This window comes from Vitis vinifera, chromosome 19, assembly GCF_030704535.1.
Source record: "Vitis vinifera cultivar Pinot Noir 40024 chromosome 19, ASM3070453v1".
Lineage (NCBI taxonomy): Eukaryota > Viridiplantae > Streptophyta > Magnoliopsida > Vitales > Vitaceae > Vitis > Vitis vinifera.
The window spans coordinates 8,287,612-8,305,517 of record NC_081823.1 but is presented as its reverse complement, the minus strand read 5'-3'; the positions used below and the strand labels follow the sequence as shown (position 1 = coordinate 8,305,517).

Genomic DNA, 17,906 nt, shown 5'->3' with positions numbered 1-17,906 from the left:
GATAGGCTGGTTGGTCATACTTTTGCATGAAATGTACAAATCTAAGATCTTCTCCAAATGTCAATGGAAGCCCCATACTGGCTATCCATTCTAGTTAACCCTTCTCTTAGGGATTTTTGATTGTATATAAAGAGGGTCATTGAAGATGCACTAGATCCTATTTCGTTTTGACTTATTTGGGATTGTTTAGGATCTAATGCACCATATTTTTTTGTACATTGTTCAACATGTCTTTTAAGGTGATAGGTGCTACCACTAGCTTTGCAACTATATGTTTTTTTACAATACTTAAATTCTGCTATATTTTCTACCTCTCCTTTTGTATTTTGTCTATTTATTATAGTGAAATGATTCCATACTATAGATGTACGTCTACTAGCCCTAGGTCTTTTGCCTATGGGATTGGGTTGGGGAAGGTTAGAGTGAGGGACACTAGAGGAGGTGGGAGTCTCATCATCTTCAAAAGGATTAAATTCATTACATGCATCAATACCAAAGTCAAGGTTTTCTACATCTAGGTAATGAGGATCCATTTTTAATTTTAGAGGAAAAAAAAAAGATAAAAGAAAGAAAACAATTAAATTAAATATATAGAATTAAAATAAATAAATTAAATAACTAAATATAAATACCTTAACCTTATGAATGATGACCACTTGTAGAGTTGGTAGATATCTTTAGCACTTGTAAAGTTAGTAGATATCTTTACCACTTGAGAGAATTTCAATTTAGAGAATTATGAAAAGAGAAAGTAAAGAGAATTGTAAACAAGATAAAAAAAGAGAATAAAGAATTGTGTGAGAAAGAATTAAAATGAAGGGTATTTATAGAGAAGTATTGGTGAGTCATTCACTTATTTACTCCTAAAACTAACCATTATATAGTTGTTGAAAGGGGTATTATAGATATTTGATATAAAAATATTAATAATAAGTGATTTACTTATTTATTCTTTAAACTAGTCGTTATATAGTTGTTAGGAAGGGTAATATTGACATTTGACATGAAAAAAGTAAAAATAGTTATTGATTTACTTTTTTACCCCTCAAACTAGTTTTTAAATAGTTGTTGAGAGGGATATTATAGACATTTGACATATAATAAAAAGTAAAAAGTGAAATTTAAAAGGGCCAAGTGGGCCAGCAGGTCGGGCTGGCACGGTGGGCCGAGGGCTGTTTCTTTAGGCACAGTAGGGCCCGCTCCTTTGGGTCGTGCTAGCCTAGCCTGCTATAGTGTTGGATCGTGCTGACTTGGTCCAATGGACACCTCTATGTGAGCTAGTGAGGATTCTTTCCAAATATGAGTTGATGAGGAATATTTCCTAATAGGCAAATTTCATAAATAAAAAACAAATCTTCTAATTGAAGTTAAAAGAAAATTAAAAATTAATATACTTTTATTGGCAAATTTATTAAATGAACGAGACAAGTTGTTAAAATTAAGTAATCAAATTTTTTGAATTAAGTAATCAAATCTTAGGAATTCCAAATTTAATTTTCTAACTTCACCTATGAATAATAGTGACTTCCATCAATAGATAAGATTGGAAAAACAATTTCACAAGAGAAAAAAAGATATTATAAGGAGAAAAAAGTTTCACAAACATCTCTATGAGTCCAATAAAGCACGTGAAACACTACACAAGTGTTCTTCATTATCCTTAAATTCATTTGGAAATAAGTCATGCTAGGCTCTTGATTAATCTTCAACTCCAAGAAAACACTCTTATTATCATCCCTTTGATAGTGATCAAATCAAAGGAAAATATTCTTTTGCAAAGAATATGACCATAGAGGTTGTAGCTAACAAATATTTCAATACAAATAATTTTTATATGCATATTGTTTCTATAATTGCTAATTTTTACAAGACACTGAAAATTTTTAGGTACAAATATTATAAGTTTTTATAATTTATTTTAATGAAAAATAACTTTTTAAATTTTAGGTGTTAAGAAAATGGAAAAATGAAAAGGAAATTAATTAATTAATTAATTAATTAATTATATACCATTTCCCCAAACTTGTCCTTTTAGGGGCAAGATGAGGTCGATCCTAAAAATAAATAAATAAACAGTCTTATTGCAATCCTATTAAAAGGTCTTTACACTTAAAACAACTCTTTATTAGGAGTGCAATTTCGACGACTTAACCTGACCTTATATAATGTTTGGGAGGACTTAAACAATCATTTATACTTTGATTGGGTTTTGTTTTAAAATTTTCAACTTAAACTTAATTTAAGTTGAACTCAAACTAAGGTTTGAACAACTTGAGTCTAACCAAAACCAAATTTATATTTTTATAATTTTTATAATGTATATTTTTCTATAATAATATTAATTTTCTTTCTTAAATTTTAAGAAAAATATCAAATTATAATTATATTATAGATTTTTTTAGTTTTTAAAAAGATATATACATTTATTTTTACTTTTTTTTATTATTATCTTGAAATTTTGTCACATTTACTATTTGAATTTTGATATTAATATATAGGAAAAAAATTGAAAAATATTATAAATAGATTTAAATCACACAACCTTATAAAGTTAAGTCCAATCCAATTAACATGACGAATCCAAATTTAATTCAAGTTTCAAAAAACAAAGTCGCATTAGACTTGAATGGATTATCCATTAGAGGTTGGGTTGGGTTGGACTTGAGTTAATTGTTTATTAATTTGAGTTGACCTCATGCTAGCCATCAACCCGACTCAGTCATCCCATATTATAGCCCTATCTTGAATCCTTGCCCAAATGGTCAAGTGTTGATTGAACCCAATTGAAAATAAATAAGCTTAAAAAGAAATAAATACTTTATAATTTTTTAAATATTTATTTATTTAGTTATTATACAGAATTACCTTGGATTCCATCAAATTTACTTAGAAAAACCATGTGCAATATATTTTTTTAATCAAGGTTGCATAAAATTTGGAATTTTTTTTGTTTCTTTACCTCACTCAAACTTTCCCTTTCAAAAATATGATAACTTTTGAATATCGAGTACATTGCTAAAAAAATATTATGTATTTTGTATTTGATGTTTATGTATTCTGTTTTAGGGTTACTTTTATATATAGAGAGAGGGAGAGTTTTACGGAAAAGTAGTTTTGACTCTCGTTAATTTGAAAAAATATGAATTTTTTTTTTTAACTTTTATAATTCAATTTTATCTTCATCCATTTAAAAATATTCTAAAATATACACACTTTTTTACCAATCATATAATGATTTCCTAAAATGACCTTTACTTGTCGGGTTCATACAAATTCTCAATTTTTTTTTACCTTGAAAACTAATTTGAGATAATAAAATAAGAAAATTTTAAATTTTAAAATATAATTAAAACTTTAAAAAAAAATCTTTAAAGCTACAAAATATTATATGATTTATAAAAAAGTACATGTATTTTAAAATATTTTAAAATGAATGAAGTAAAATTACTTTATAAAAACTGAGATTTTTTTTTCCATATTTTTTAAAATTCAAATATTGGGTCCGGAAGGGCAGGGCCCATGTAAATCCAGGCCGGCCACAACCATCCTTCAATTATGTAAAGTAATTTGTACAAATGGCATACATGATTAACAGACAACTTCTTTTTAAGACTGGGCTTGGACTCAAATTATTAGGCCCAACATGTTGGGGCCAGGTACAAGCCCACACCTATGCCTATGTAATTGTGGGTGAAACCTATTTTTGGTTTGTTAGTAAGCCCCCGAATTAAACACCAAAAAATATTTCAATGTAATGGGAATTCTAGAAAACATGGAAAATATTTTTTAAAAATAGCATTATACTTCCAAAAGCATATTACAACTATACATGTACTAAAACAAAAGCACTTTAGTCATTTTTTGACACACTTTAAGACAGTATTTGTTTTTTGATCTAATAGAATTCACTTTAATTATGTTGAATAATGTCAATAAGTTATTGGTTTTTTCTATTCAGCAAAAAAAAAAAAAAAAAAACACCACCTTAGTATTAAAAAAAGCACATCCATTAAACTTGATCAATCCACAAAAGTCTACTGTTCTTTTCTCCTCTAGGTATGTTTAGTATCCAAAATCTTGAGTACATACAAGCTTAGGAACCACTTCAAGGCTGATACCGTCAACTCAACACAATCCCAAAAAATGCAAGCTCAAAAGTACAAGTCAAATTTAAAAATAATAATAATAATAATAATAATAATAATAATAATAATATAATAATAATAATAATAAAATTAAAAAATGGGATTATTATGTGGGATTAACAATTAGTCTAAATGAGGTACACTTTGCATAATTGATGGAAATGATATGTAATAGTAAAAGACAAAAATACCCCATTAAGGTGGAGCTGAGGAATAAGGAAAAAGAGAGTGATTAGTCCATAAAAAAATAGTGACATTATGTACTTATTCTTGAAATTGATTTATGCATAAATAATTGTAATTCTTCGTACATATTTTTCTTCCTTTTTTTTATCCAACCGTTCTTCACTAGAAAAAAAATTAAAATAAATAATAAATTTGGGATAAATTATATTTTTTAATATATCTTTTATTTTTTTATATTTAAATAAAAATTTTATTCGTTTTTTCTTCACTGCAAAAATTAAATAAAAAATAAATGTAAATTTATTATTTATTTATTTATTTATTTATACACTCTTTTATTTTAATTTTTCTTTATATTTTCTAAAATACTAAAAATTTATATTTTATCACCACACGCAATGTAGTGCAAGTGTTTTTAGATTAGTACTCATAAAAATACAACCCTCAAAATCATATAAATCACAAAGTAAAAAAATATTGAAAAAAAAACCCAACAAAAAAAATTGTAGTTCACCCAATTCCCGGTATTCCAATTATGAAAAAGAATAAATATTTTATCTCATTATATAAAAATATTTCATAAAAAAATTAATTATTTAGTTATTAATATGAAAGTCCTTATAAAAAATATATCCTAATATGAAAATAAAAAGATAATATAAAGAGCAAAATATAAACAAATATATCATTTGTAATAATAAAAAAATATCTTTATAAAAAATATGTAGTAGATAGAAATTGTAAGAATAAATTTCTCATATAAAATTAATTAAGGGAAAATTGTAAGGATAAATATTATATGAGAAATTAATTTACTAACTATTAAAAATACAAAATAATACAAAACCCCTTATAAAGAATATATCCTAATTAAAAATATAAATAAATTATTTAATATATTATTAGAAGATATTTTTGGTATAGAATAAGTATAAAATACTTTGATATATTGATGAAAGGTATTTTTTATATTTAGTATATTGATTAAATGCATTTTTTTTATACATAAAACATGATGTATACAATAATTTATAAATTATCTTATTATTTTATTAATATGTTGATTTATTCAAACTTAGATTTCATTTTCCATTTTATTATACCTTATTTTTATTTTTTCCGATTTGTTAGATATATGTGCCCAAAATCAGGACTAATGTCAGTACAGTTTGCCACATGTGACCAGGTGGTTTGCTAGCCTCGAAAAGATAGACAGAAACTCCACATCTTTTTTAGTTTTTTTTAAAAAGGCTCTTAAGGGTGTTTTAGGTATTTACAGTTGATAAACTTTCCAAAGAACCTTCACAACAATTTTATAAGTTTTTCTTACTTTTCACACAAATTATGCAAAGTTTAAACTTTTTTTTTTTTGCAATTTTCAATCCCATGAGCCCCTCAAGCATAATTCTCCCTTTAAAAATTTGAATAGGATTTATTGTAAAAATAATGAATATAATACTATTAAGAATGCCAAATCATTTTTCATTCTATAATAATAGTATCTTCAAGTTCTTTTTAATTATTAAAAGGGAAAAGTCGGTTTTGATTCACTAATTTAACAAAAAATATAGAAAAATAAACTTCAATTTTTATAAAACAGTTTTATCTTCATCCATTTAAAAAGCATTTTAAAATCCATGCACTTTTTTTTTTCAATTCAAATAATAATTTCCTAAATTGACCTTTTACTTATCACGTTAATAACATCAATGGACCATTTTTTGTGACAATTGACTTGAGATCAATAAAATAAGAAGAAATTTTAAAAATTAAAAATATAATTAAAATTTAAAAACTTTAAAGTAACGTTAATTTAACTAAACCACATTAATATAAAATATAAACTGTAGAAAGAATTTGAAATACAATGGAAATTAATATTTTATTTTTTTTCAATTTTTAAGTTTTTTAGATTTAATTGTATTTAATTTTTAAGTATTTGAGTTTTAATGCTATTTTTAATTTTTAAAATTTCTTTTTTTATTGTTGATGTCAACTAACAAAAATTTTATTCAATTTTGATATAAAATCATTATTAATTAGGAAACTAGAAAGATTTTACTTATTACTTTAGGATTTTAGAAAATTTTTTATAAAATGACTTGTATATCATATTATATAATAAATTTTTTTATAATATATTTATTTGTAATATACTTCTATCAAACTAAAATGATAAATTATTTTTTTGATAATTTAATTTAATATTGTCAAGTAAAAAAGTATTTCATAAAATAATTATAAAAATACATATATTTTAAATATATTTTTAAATAAATAAAAATAAAACTGATTTATAAAAATTGAAGTTTTCATTTTCTAAATTTTTTTAAATTAGAATCAAAATCCACTTTTCTCTTATTAAAATCACCCATCACATGTATGGGACTTTAAATTCCAAAGACGGCTTGACAAAGTTTTATTGTGATGGGACAGCAGGAGTCGTTTTTAAATTTTTTGTTATATGTACTAGAAAAAAAACTAATAAGGAATGCAAAATCTCTCACTCGCTTTAGCTTTCCAAGGATAAAAAAAATATATTGAAAATTCCTTATAAATTTAAATATTTTAAATTATTTAAAAAATAAAAAAATAAAAAGAAATAAATTTAAAGAAGAATGCAATAATTTTTTTTTAAAAAGGTTAAATCTAATTTTCCTCTTTTTTTTTCTAACCTTTTCTCAAACTTTTCAACATTAATATTTTTAGCATGCAATACTTTTTAGCTATCTTATATATACTAGCTATCTTGCTATTCCTTACTTGCCAATCATTTTTTTCCCAATATTTTTAATCAAACAATAAAAAACTTTTAGATAAATCAAGTATTTATTGTCACTTATAAAAATTCAAAAAATTCAAGTAATCATGGAAGATGGAAGAAGATCAATACAATAAAATACTTAAAGGTCTTAAAAGACTTAAAGTGATCTAGGGTCATATATAAGATTGGTATCTGTAGATGCACTTAAGCCTAAATCGTTTTTATACATTTAGGGGTTTAAAATCATCCATCGTTAAACTTAAAAAGATCATTTTTACCAAAGAATTTGATGATTTTTTGTTTTAAATTAAAACATTGAGATAAAATCTTTCTAAACTTATCTTTAAAGATTTTAAGAAGGTTTACACAAGTTATTGAAGGATTTAGACTTCAAACTAGACTATTTAAACACTTTATAATGTAATTAGTCGAAGAGGTTAGGAGTTGGTTGGACTTGACCTAAGGGGCATTTTTACACCCTCTCTCTTCCAATAGTTAGGGTGTAGCCAATTGAGGTAAAACCTCAACCAGTTAAGGACAAGTCAAATAATTGAGGGTTTGAACCCCAACGGTCAACCCCAATAGTCACCTACTAGTGTATTAAATTCATGACTAGTAAATCAATTAAACTTGTTGTTCGATCGATTAAGGCTTATCTATGGCTTTTGGGGTCCCTAAGGTAGAATACTATATATTGAAGAGTTTTAAAGTATTTATTGATAAGAGAATAACTATATTCAATTGATAAACTCCCTTTCTTCTCATTCAAAGCCCTTCTAAAAATTGCATCCAATTCTTAACTAACAAATCCTTTCATGCATCTTTAAATCCATTCTAATATCTTCTTCTATTAAGAGTCTTATTTGTTACTACGTTTGGAGTTCTTAAATTCATTTTTACCTACTCATTGTTAGATAAGTTATTTAAGTTGGTTGATTACTTGAAAAAGTTGTAAAGATCCATTTGAGCCTTGGAATCCAAGTGTAAAGAGTTTGAAAACTCTAACTTTAAAAGTTTTAAAAATGGTAGAACTTTCACTCGGTTAAAGGATTTAGATGAGTGGGCGTAAGCTACTTGTCGAACTACTATAAAAGAGTTCGCAATTTCCTTCTTTTAGCTTCTTTATATTGCTATTAATTTGTTACTTATTTTTTTCTTATATTTTTCTTATAGTTAATAATTTTTTAAAAAGTTTTAACACCCAATTCATCACCCTCTAGAGTAATTATCTTAATTTAATTAGCCTTTTTTTTACACTAACTATATATTTTTTTTAACTTTTTTAAAAGGTGATATTAGTATTATCAAATATGAAAGAATTTCTTACCTAAATTAAAACAAAGTTTTTATAAAAATTAATATTTTTTTAACTTCTATATTAACTCCTTTTTTAAGTAATAAGTTCTTTGAACAAATAATCAAAACATAGAAAACATAGAAGGTATGATGAAATTTAAAAAAGAATTTTTGTCTTGTCATATATCAATCTAAATATGTCTTATGTTTGGATAACTTTGATGTGAACCCTAGATTACTTCGTTCCCATGCCCTAGATTGAATAGGTACACACAATCTACCCTAGGTCTCGAGATCCTATGTAATGGAAATAAAAACAACATTTTTAACATTAGGATCTAGTCTAATAGTGCTATAGAAAACTTTGTCTAGATTTGGATGTTTCCAAATCAAATTCATGCAATGAAGAAGATGCTTGAAAACTTTAGAGGTCTTATACACCAAAGATCTCTTGCCCTATAACTCTAACCACAATCTTGGCACTACAAAAAGTGGGCATTGAAAGAAAAGATGTTTTGACTCTCTCTTTAGGGGGTGGAAGATAATAGTCACCAAAAAGTCTTAGAAACCTTCACCCCCTAAAGGGGTATTTATAGGGTTCTCATACAAAACTTATGTGACTTGAGTCCACATGGGTTTGGGACACTTAATTTAGCCCAAAATGGGTTCTAATTGATTAATTAATCATACAAAATTATCTAATTAATCAACCAACCCAATTCAGAAACTTTATTCACTATCCCTTGTGCAACTTTTGTAATTACCAAAATGCCTTTATGCATAAGAGTGAACTTAAAGTCAATTAAACCTTCATAAACCATGCTATCATGGTATATGAGCTCATATTGGGGACCTTGCGAACCCATAGGAGTATTAGCTCTTTCAAGATCCAATTATGAAGTTGATTCAACATCTCACTACAAAAAATCAACTACACTCAAATACCTTATGTAAATAACAACAAGACAAAGTTCGAATCTACGACCTACTATCCCTTGTGTATAGGCTTCCATGAACTAATGTTTGTAATTTAACAAAGTAGTATTATCACTAATCAAGATTACCTTTTCAATTATTGAATTAAAAATCTTACTTATTATGTGATCAATTGATATACTTTAGATTCGAGGACTATATGTCAAATTTTTATTAAAGAAAATATTATGATCATAGTCTTCTATATTACATGTCCTTTACATCACCTAAGGAGACGCACTGCCTTAAACCCATTAGATATCATGGTATTTCTATTGAGAATACTTGTTGCCATCAACATATTAACAGTGACCCAATCCATAGAAATATGTAATCACCTTAAGGTTTCAACCATAGGTCAAAGTTTCATACTGACTTTAACACATACTCAATATTCTTTTAAGATTGAGAGTACATCCAATATGGTAACTTGACGAACCATGATAATCGATAGTCTCATGTAACGATTTACAGTAAGGCTTATTAAATGTATAATCATACACATTAATGCACTGACTATGTGAAACTCATCTCGATGGTTAAGACAAATAATCTCTTTAATTAGGAAGTAATGCATTACAGTTTTTATTGAATTGCCAAAATCCATTAATTGACTATGGACAACTTATTTACTTACATGAAATTCATGACTTGCATTTTTTGTATAATTTTTAAGGCACTCAAATCATATATAATGTAAGAAATGTGAGCATGTATACTTAAATATCCAATTAATGTAAATGAGATAATAAATAGGAAATGAAGAAACATTTATAACTAAATTTATAAATGAATCTCAATGTTGCATCATGTCATGCTTTTTATAGCACAATCACAACAAACTTCTTGGACATAAAATGGGAGTAAAACTTTTGTTCTCGTAAAAATTAAGGTATTATTTCACCATGTTTCTATAAATTATTTTCAAGTTAAAAACAAAAAATGGTTTTTTTAAATAAAAAAAATTTATAAACAACTATATTTGGTAAGTAATTTTAAAACCATTTTTGAAATAACAAGAAATAAAAAACTTGTTTAGACAAATAAATTTAATTATTTTTCCCATTATCATTTTGTTAAAAATTAATAGATTAAATAAAAATAAACAGGTTTTGATATATATGTATAGTAATATTATAATAAAACTATAAATTATATTTTTATTATTTTAATAAATATTATAAATGGGGATAATAACATCTTATATAAAGACATAATTGATTTTCTTGCTTAAAATGAATAATAATATTTTATGAAATAATAATTGTTAATAATATTTTATTAAAATGAATTTAAAAAGATGAAAAATTCATTTTTAATATTTACATAATTCAAATTTTAAATTATATATACACATTTACTCCCCAATTTTAAACAAAGTGTTTTGTATAGTTTTGATTCAATCTAATATTAATTAGGTTAGTTTTTAGTTCTAAATCAATCTTAAAAATTAATGGACTTCTTAAAGGAAGTAAAGCATATTAAGTTTCATTTTATTTAATCCTACTTCATTTAGAACTTGTTTGCCTTGTAAGAAAAATTGGGAAAAAGATAGTCGTGTGTGCAGAGAAAAAATAAAATAACGATGACTCGTACTTAGACTAGTTTTGATATATTATTTGACGGTATTGATTGTGTTTAATTTTTACTAAACTCATTAACAAATCTCACACATCAAGTTTCCCTTGATTTGAAGTCCATTTTCCTACTACGAACATTCATAAATATATGATTAATTGTTAATGAGAAATAACATAGTCATTATTTATCATTTTGGTCAATAAATTTCTAGTAGTAATTGGTTTTTGAGTTTTAAATTATTTTTTAAAATTAATAGACTTATATAGAAATTAATGCATTAATCTTTCTTTATTTGGAGTTTATTTATTAAGAAAATTAAGAAAAATATATTTCTATATAAAAGAGAAATAACAAAATCATTTTGAATCAATTTTGATCTATAATTTTTTTTAAAGTCCTAATTGGTTCAGCGTCTAAATTTTAAATTGTTTTTAAAAATTAATAGATTAAATGAATCAAATATATTAAATCTTATTTGATTTTAGGTGTATTTATCTAAAGAAAAAAATTCAACCAAGAATTAAAAAAAAAATGGTAGGCATTCCATTTCATCTCTTACCTTCCAACAAATGCCCGAGTCTCCGATAACTCAGTGAACACCCAAAAGGGGCAGTTTCGTCCATCCATATCTCTCCTGTCTCCTGCCTCCGTTAAGCCCTACTCTGAGCTTTCTTTCTGAGATTGGTCGCTCCAAAAATGTCTACAACCATTCGATCTCGTGGCCTCTGCTCCTTCATCTCCAAGAACAACCGCCTCTTCTGCTCGAAAGTCTCCTCTTCTCCTCCCAAACCACCACCCTCCCCCGCTTCAGTCGCTGCCGTCGATCAATCTCCGGCTAACCAGCCGATCATATCTTCTGCTGCTCTCGTTGATGGCCAAAATCCACCTCCTATTCCTCCGCCGGCGCCTCCGTCCGCCAAGAAGTCATGGAACTTCCTCAAGTTCGGTCTCATTGGAGCTCTCACCGTCGGCGTTGCTACCGCTGGTTACGCTTCTTATGGTTCGTTCTTGATTGATTTATTTTGGTCTGTTTCCTTTCGGAGAGAAGCGTGCAAGATAGAAGAAAGTGAAACCGTCTTTTAGATTTTATTTTATTTTTTATTTTTAAAATTCATTTTCAGTTGAGCTCCTTTTGGTTGGTGAGAAAATGAAGCTCCTCGCGGTTTGTTTCTTTTTTTAATTCGTTTAGTCTATTTCTGGCCTGTTTCTTTGCTGACAGAATTGTGAAAAGTAAAAGAAAATGAAAGGTTTTTTAATTCATTTTCGATTTTCAAATGAGCTCCTTTGCGTTGCTAGAAAATGAAGCATGTTACGCTCATTTTTATTTTTTTATTTTTTTATTTTTGTGTAATTCGTCTGTTGGTTTCTGGTCTGTTTGGTTGCGGAGAGAAGTGTGAAAGATTAAGGAAAATGATACTTTTTTTTTTTGTGGAGTTTTTTCTATTTCATTTTTGTTTTAGTTCCGTGGTTACAAAGAAATGAAGCTTTGAAGCTTATGGTTTAAGCTGTTTAGTTCTTTTTTTCCTGGAAAGTGGACTAAAATCCGCCTCAATTTAAGCCAAAAACACGTCTTACTCTGAATTGAATGAATCATATAATTACAATTATATTGAAAGGTGTGATATTGGCAGTGATGAAATCCAGTGTTTGGAAGAAAGGAAAAATTGAGAGAAGAGAGAGGAAAATTCTGGAGATAGAAATCTGTTATAGTGATGACCTTGAGTTCTTTCATGACAGCTTTTATAATTACAGTGAACTAGTTAGAGATCTTAACAATCCTAGCCACTCGATGACCTGGCATAGCAACTTGGTTGTTTGTTGCTTAACTCCTTAACATGTAGAAGTAACTTTATCTTCGTTTGCAGCATACACACTGGATGAAGTAGATGAGAAGACGAAGGCTTTTCGAGCATCTGCTAAGGATAGTGTGGAGGATGATGCATCTGCTTTTGATGTGAGTATGATGACATAGAGCGCACTGTTTAGGAACTTCAACAACCTGACCATGTGCCCAATTTACTTTTTCTTCACATCTCTAGGTTCCAGTAGAAACAATGTACAGAGAAGTCAATTTTGCGAGCCCATGAATCTGATGATATCTAGGACATTAAGGCTGTGTCTGGTTCTTGAAAAGTTTGAGGGAAAATAACAAGGAAGAAAAGGGGAAAAATGGAAGGAATAAAAAGTGAAAAAGAAATCAGATGTAGACTTTAGATTTAATAAATTGTTCTCACATGCTTCTCCAAATTTATGTGTTCTCTATATAGAGATGGAGAATTTGAAAATGCATAAAATTTTAAATAATTTTTATTATATTTGCTTTTTCTACATGTTTTCCATGGTAAGCCAAACAAAAGATTCTAGGTTATCACCCTTGAGGCATGGCTCAAGTGGTAAAGGGATGGGGGAGGGTTTGTGTGAGGTTCTAGGTTCAAGTCCCAATGGGGACAAAAATTTACCTATTGAAAAAAAAGAGATTTTGAATTATCTTTTTTTTTTCCCCTTTCCCTAGTACTTTCTATATCAAAATAGGGCCTAAAGAGCAACTCACTATTATCTGACTGAAGACATTCAAGTTTTCTATTTTATTCCTTGAGAGCAACGTCATTATCTTAATCATTTAACAGGATGAGATATCATAAGAGTGACAATTTTTTTTTTCTCCTCTCAGAAATTTAAAGCTTTGGCATACACTTCTGCAGTCACAGGTGGATCCCCAACCCTTGTTTCTAATCATATCGATAATGAAGTACTTATATTCTGCTTCTTGTTTTATGCTTATGTGGTCTTTCCTAGAGATATTTTCCGGTTTTGTGTTTTTTATTTTTTATTTTTTGAATTATGTCTGTATTTGCTCCTAAAGGAGTTTCTTTCTAAGCACTATTTTTAAAGCTTCTTCATCTTATCCTCAATTAAATGTGTAATACTACTTAATTAATTTTTTTTGGGGTAAAACACTGTGTCAATATGCCTTTTTCTTTTGTTGCTATGCAAGGGTTTTTGTTATGACAAAAAAATATGTCAACAAATTTAAAATGAGAAGAACATACAAAATATTTTTTCTTGGATATATAACTATAAATGGGCTTTAACTGGTGATAAATTGACTAAAATGTCCACAGAACATTCTGTCTCTTTTTTCATTTGTCTATCAGCACCCACCGTACCCCTTTCTTCTAACCAGTGTGATCCAACTGTCATTACCCTTCTCATGCCCTTTTGTCTCCCTCTAAATTTCATGTAGCCTCTATAGTTTGTGTTTTACAAAATTACAGGCCGTGTACATAGACTTAGTGTGGAGTATGGTTTTTATCATAAACTTTCAGGTTGATTTTCCTAGTCTAGGTTTGTCCAAGCTGCCAAGTTTATGCCCAAGTGTTTTTTCGAACACACATGTTTTGGTTCTTTAGTTAAGTATAAATGTTAAGAAAGCTGAGGGTTTGTTTTGGAAATTGTTCTTGAATCCAACTTTAAAAATATGTTTGGCAAATTTTGTGGTGAAAACAGCCTTTTGAACATTTATTCTGAATAGGTTATATCTTAGAATTAAATTTGAGGTATTTTCAAATTTTTTTTGTACAATGTTTTAAGAAACAATTGAAAATATAGAGAACATTTTGCAAACTTTTGCATTGTATATAAATACACAATACCTTCATGGAAAATAAACCAAGAATACCGTTTTCATATTTGAGTTCTCAAATAAAATTTTTATTGTTGGAAACAATTGAGAACCATTTTTAAGAATTGTTCTTAAAAACTGGTTTTTGAGAACTGTTTTTGAAAACATTACCAAACAAACCTAAGTCTTCCTGACGTTCCTTAGACATTCTCAGATGATCATGTTTAACATAGCTATTCCACTTGATTGAACAAATGAAAATTCATTAGTTGCAAAGACAATGTTATGCACTTTCTTTCTACTCTGTTTTTGGCTCTGAAAATGGTTTCCTATGACTGGTGCACTGAAGGGACTTCCTAACCAGATAGTTATTGTTATTACACTTGTTTTTATTGTTAATTTTACCATTACTAGTATCAAAGTTTCAATGGTTTTTCCTCTGCTATTTCAGTCCCTGCTAAAGCAATTGATCTCTACTTAGACATGAGGAGATTAATTGAAGAACAAGTGCATGTGAGGCCTATATCTTAATTAGCCTTCTCTTTTGCTTTTTCCTGTGCGTTGTCCTATTTCTTTTTCTTTGCTTTTTAAATTCTTATTGTTTTATATAGGGTTTTACTGAACCATTATCAGATAAGCTGCTTCCTGATTTGCACCCAATGGAGCAACATGTGCTCACACTTGTTCTCGATCTGAATGAGACATTAATATACTCTGATTGGAAGGTAAGAGTTTCCTTGGAAACAAGTTGCTTTGTCCTCATTCTTCAATTTTGCATGGTTCAAGACTCTTTAAAACCAGAAAGATTAGTTAAAATGGTCTTACAAATGTCTTTCCCACCTATTTCTTTTATACCATAAGTGGGGATATTAAAGAGAATCCTTTTTGCAAGATTTTAGGACAATGAGTTTTCTGTATGCCTATTTATTTGTGACCTACAAAAGGGTTCTTTTGACAGCAATCACAACATAGATGGGACAGTGGGTTTACAATGTGAAGGATTTTCTTCTGAAGTTGCTTGATTTTAGTGATGGGACTTTCTTTTTGATGTTTAAAGCGTGATAGAGGTTGGCGAACATTCAAAAGACCTGGAGTTGATGCCTTCTTGGAACACCTAGCTCAGTTTTATGAAATTGTAGTGTATTCGGACCAACTGAGTATGGTAATTTTGATATACCCTCTTTATATTTATGTTGCTTATTTTTTAATAAATTAACTTTAATATCATATGTGTCTTTTCTTGTTCTTGTGCAGTATGTTGATCCTGTTGTTGAGAGATTGGATAAGAAGCAGTGTATACGACATAGGCTATCAAGGGCTGCGACTAGATATCAGGATGGAAAACATTACAGAGTAAGTTCCAATCACTAATTTTCTTTATTTGTCACTGAAAGCTATGTATTTGCATTAACAGGTTTTTCATAGTAACTGTTATTTGATGTATCAGGTCTAATGACTTAGCTTGCATTAACATTAAAGGAACAACCTTTCATATGTTTCTGGCACTTATTTATATAACTACATTTTTTATATTATTTAAAGTTTATAACACTAATCAGATATATATTTTTTTTTGATAGGTAATAAATAAATTTAAATTTTGTGCCATTTTGTTTAAGGAAAAATGAAAAACAACCTAAATGTCAAGAATGGGATTTGAGCCCATGCCCTTTTGGACCAGTACCTGAAACTGGTGCCTTAGACAACTCGGCTATCTTGACGTTGTAATACTTATCAGATATATATTTCAAAAGTCTTCTCTTGATATATTTTTCATTGGAAATGGAGAATCATTTTAATGATTATCTGAATGAAGGATGGGTAATATTCTATGTAATATATATGACAGTAGATATTTTATGATTGTATGGTCCTGATCCATGGATTGCTAGAACCTAGGATGTTTATTCCTGATTACAGAGAGATCTGACAAGGTTATTATCATTTTTATTGCCCCGCATAGTAGTGGGGACGCCTGTCTCCAATCGAGGACATAAATCATTTGACTTTTATCAAACTTGCTCTTCCGGCAGAACTAATTTGGAAGCCTATGGACCTGGAAGTAGAAGTGTCTGAAAAATAGGTTTAAAATGTTCCTTTTTTCAAAAGAAAAAGGAAAAGAGAGAGGGAAGAAAAAGAAGCTTGAGTGTCCTTGGAAATGGAGTTAATTTGTGGAAGTGTTGATAGTATGTGCAAAGCAAGCAGTATTCAGTGAATACAAAGGCCCAAAATCACTAGCAATTTTTCTTTTCCATTTATAAATTGTTGCACGATGGATACTTTGTAGTATTTGCTTATATTGATACTTTATAAATGGTGAAGTGCAGTAAATAAGATGTAGTTTCTGCTGGCAGGACCTCTCAAAGCTGAACAGAGATCCTGCGAAGATTCTTTATGTGAGTGGCCATGCGCTAGAAACTAGCCTTCAGCCTGAAAATTGTGTCCAAATTAAGCCATGGAAGCTTGAAGAAGATGACACACAACTTTTGGATCTTATTCCTTTTCTTGAATGTAAGCATCCTGCAATTTTCATAAGATCATAGTACCAAGATCCTCTCTTTGTACTCTCTCTGCTTGTTCTCTTTGTGTATGTTGATTTAATCCCACTGCCAAATGTTGGTGTGAAATTTAATGACTAACTTATTTGGTCACAGATGTTGCCCGCAATAGACCAGCTGATATCAGACCAGTCCTAGCATCTTATCAAGGACATGATATTGCCAAGGAATTCATCGAGCGTTCTAAAGAGTATCAGAGGTAAAATATACTCTACTTACATTTGCTGAGTACTACAAGTTAGTATGGCGGTTTCATAATTTTGCCATTTATGACTAGCAGATAGGTATAAAAGAACTAGTATGGTGCTTTCAGTCATAAATGGCAAAATTCTAGTGTTCTTTCTTCAGAACTAGTCAAAGTCATTGCTTGCACTCAGGTTAACAAAATTAGTTGAACTTTGGTCTAATGATGATACAGGCGGATGCAAGAACAGAAGCAGCATGGCCGTTTCTGGAGACGTTGAGATCAGACTCCAGAGCTATGTAAAATAGTTGCTGGAAACTTGAGATTTTATTCTTTGAAGCGAAGAAACAAATGAGTATAAAGACACTGCCCTTAGTTCAGGAAGCCATTTTTTGCAAGTTGCAGCAATTTTCAGCCGAGGAGCTAGTTTAAGCTGTCAAAAGACTGATAAAATACCTCATTCTTCAACCAATCCAACGAGATACTATTTAACAATTTTTCCATGTGACTAGACCATCGTGAAAAAGACGGATTTTGCTTACAATTGAATTCTTTGTTGTTCTATCAGGTGAGGCTTTTTGAATTAGAATTTGTT

The 17,906-nt window shown here is 28.6% G+C and overlaps 1 protein-coding gene across 1 annotated transcript; it reads left to right on the top strand.

The window, feature by feature from the left end:
- The first annotated feature begins 11,482 nt into the window (after positions 1-11,482).
- On the top strand, positions 11,483-17,875 carry LOC100244624 (mitochondrial import inner membrane translocase subunit TIM50). Its single transcript, XM_002264479.4, has 10 exons — positions 11,483-11,947; positions 12,813-12,901; positions 13,619-13,655; positions 15,021-15,082; positions 15,181-15,294; positions 15,627-15,731; positions 15,824-15,922; positions 16,924-17,080; positions 17,224-17,326; positions 17,546-17,875. The coding sequence occupies exons 1-10, from the start codon at positions 11,644-11,646 to the stop codon at positions 17,589-17,591; spliced, it is 1,116 nt and encodes a 371-aa protein (XP_002264515.1). The 5' UTR covers positions 11,483-11,643; the 3' UTR covers positions 17,592-17,875.
- Positions 17,876-17,906: the final 31 nt, after the last annotated feature.

What these genes read in the sequence shown, in the direction of transcription:
- LOC100244624 (XM_002264479.4), top strand. Translation starts at nt 11,644, where the DNA reads ATGTCTACAACCATTCGATCTCGTGGCCTCTGCTCCTTCATCTCCAAG. An exon ending in ATACACTTCTGCAGTCACAG is followed by an intron (nt 13,656 to 15,020) that starts GTGGATCCCCAA and finishes CTGCTATTTCAG; the next exon opens with TCCCTGCTAAAGCAATTGAT. An exon ending in TAATATACTCTGATTGGAAG is followed by an intron (nt 15,295 to 15,626) that starts GTAAGAGTTTCC and finishes TGATGTTTAAAG; the next exon opens with CGTGATAGAGGTTGGCGAAC.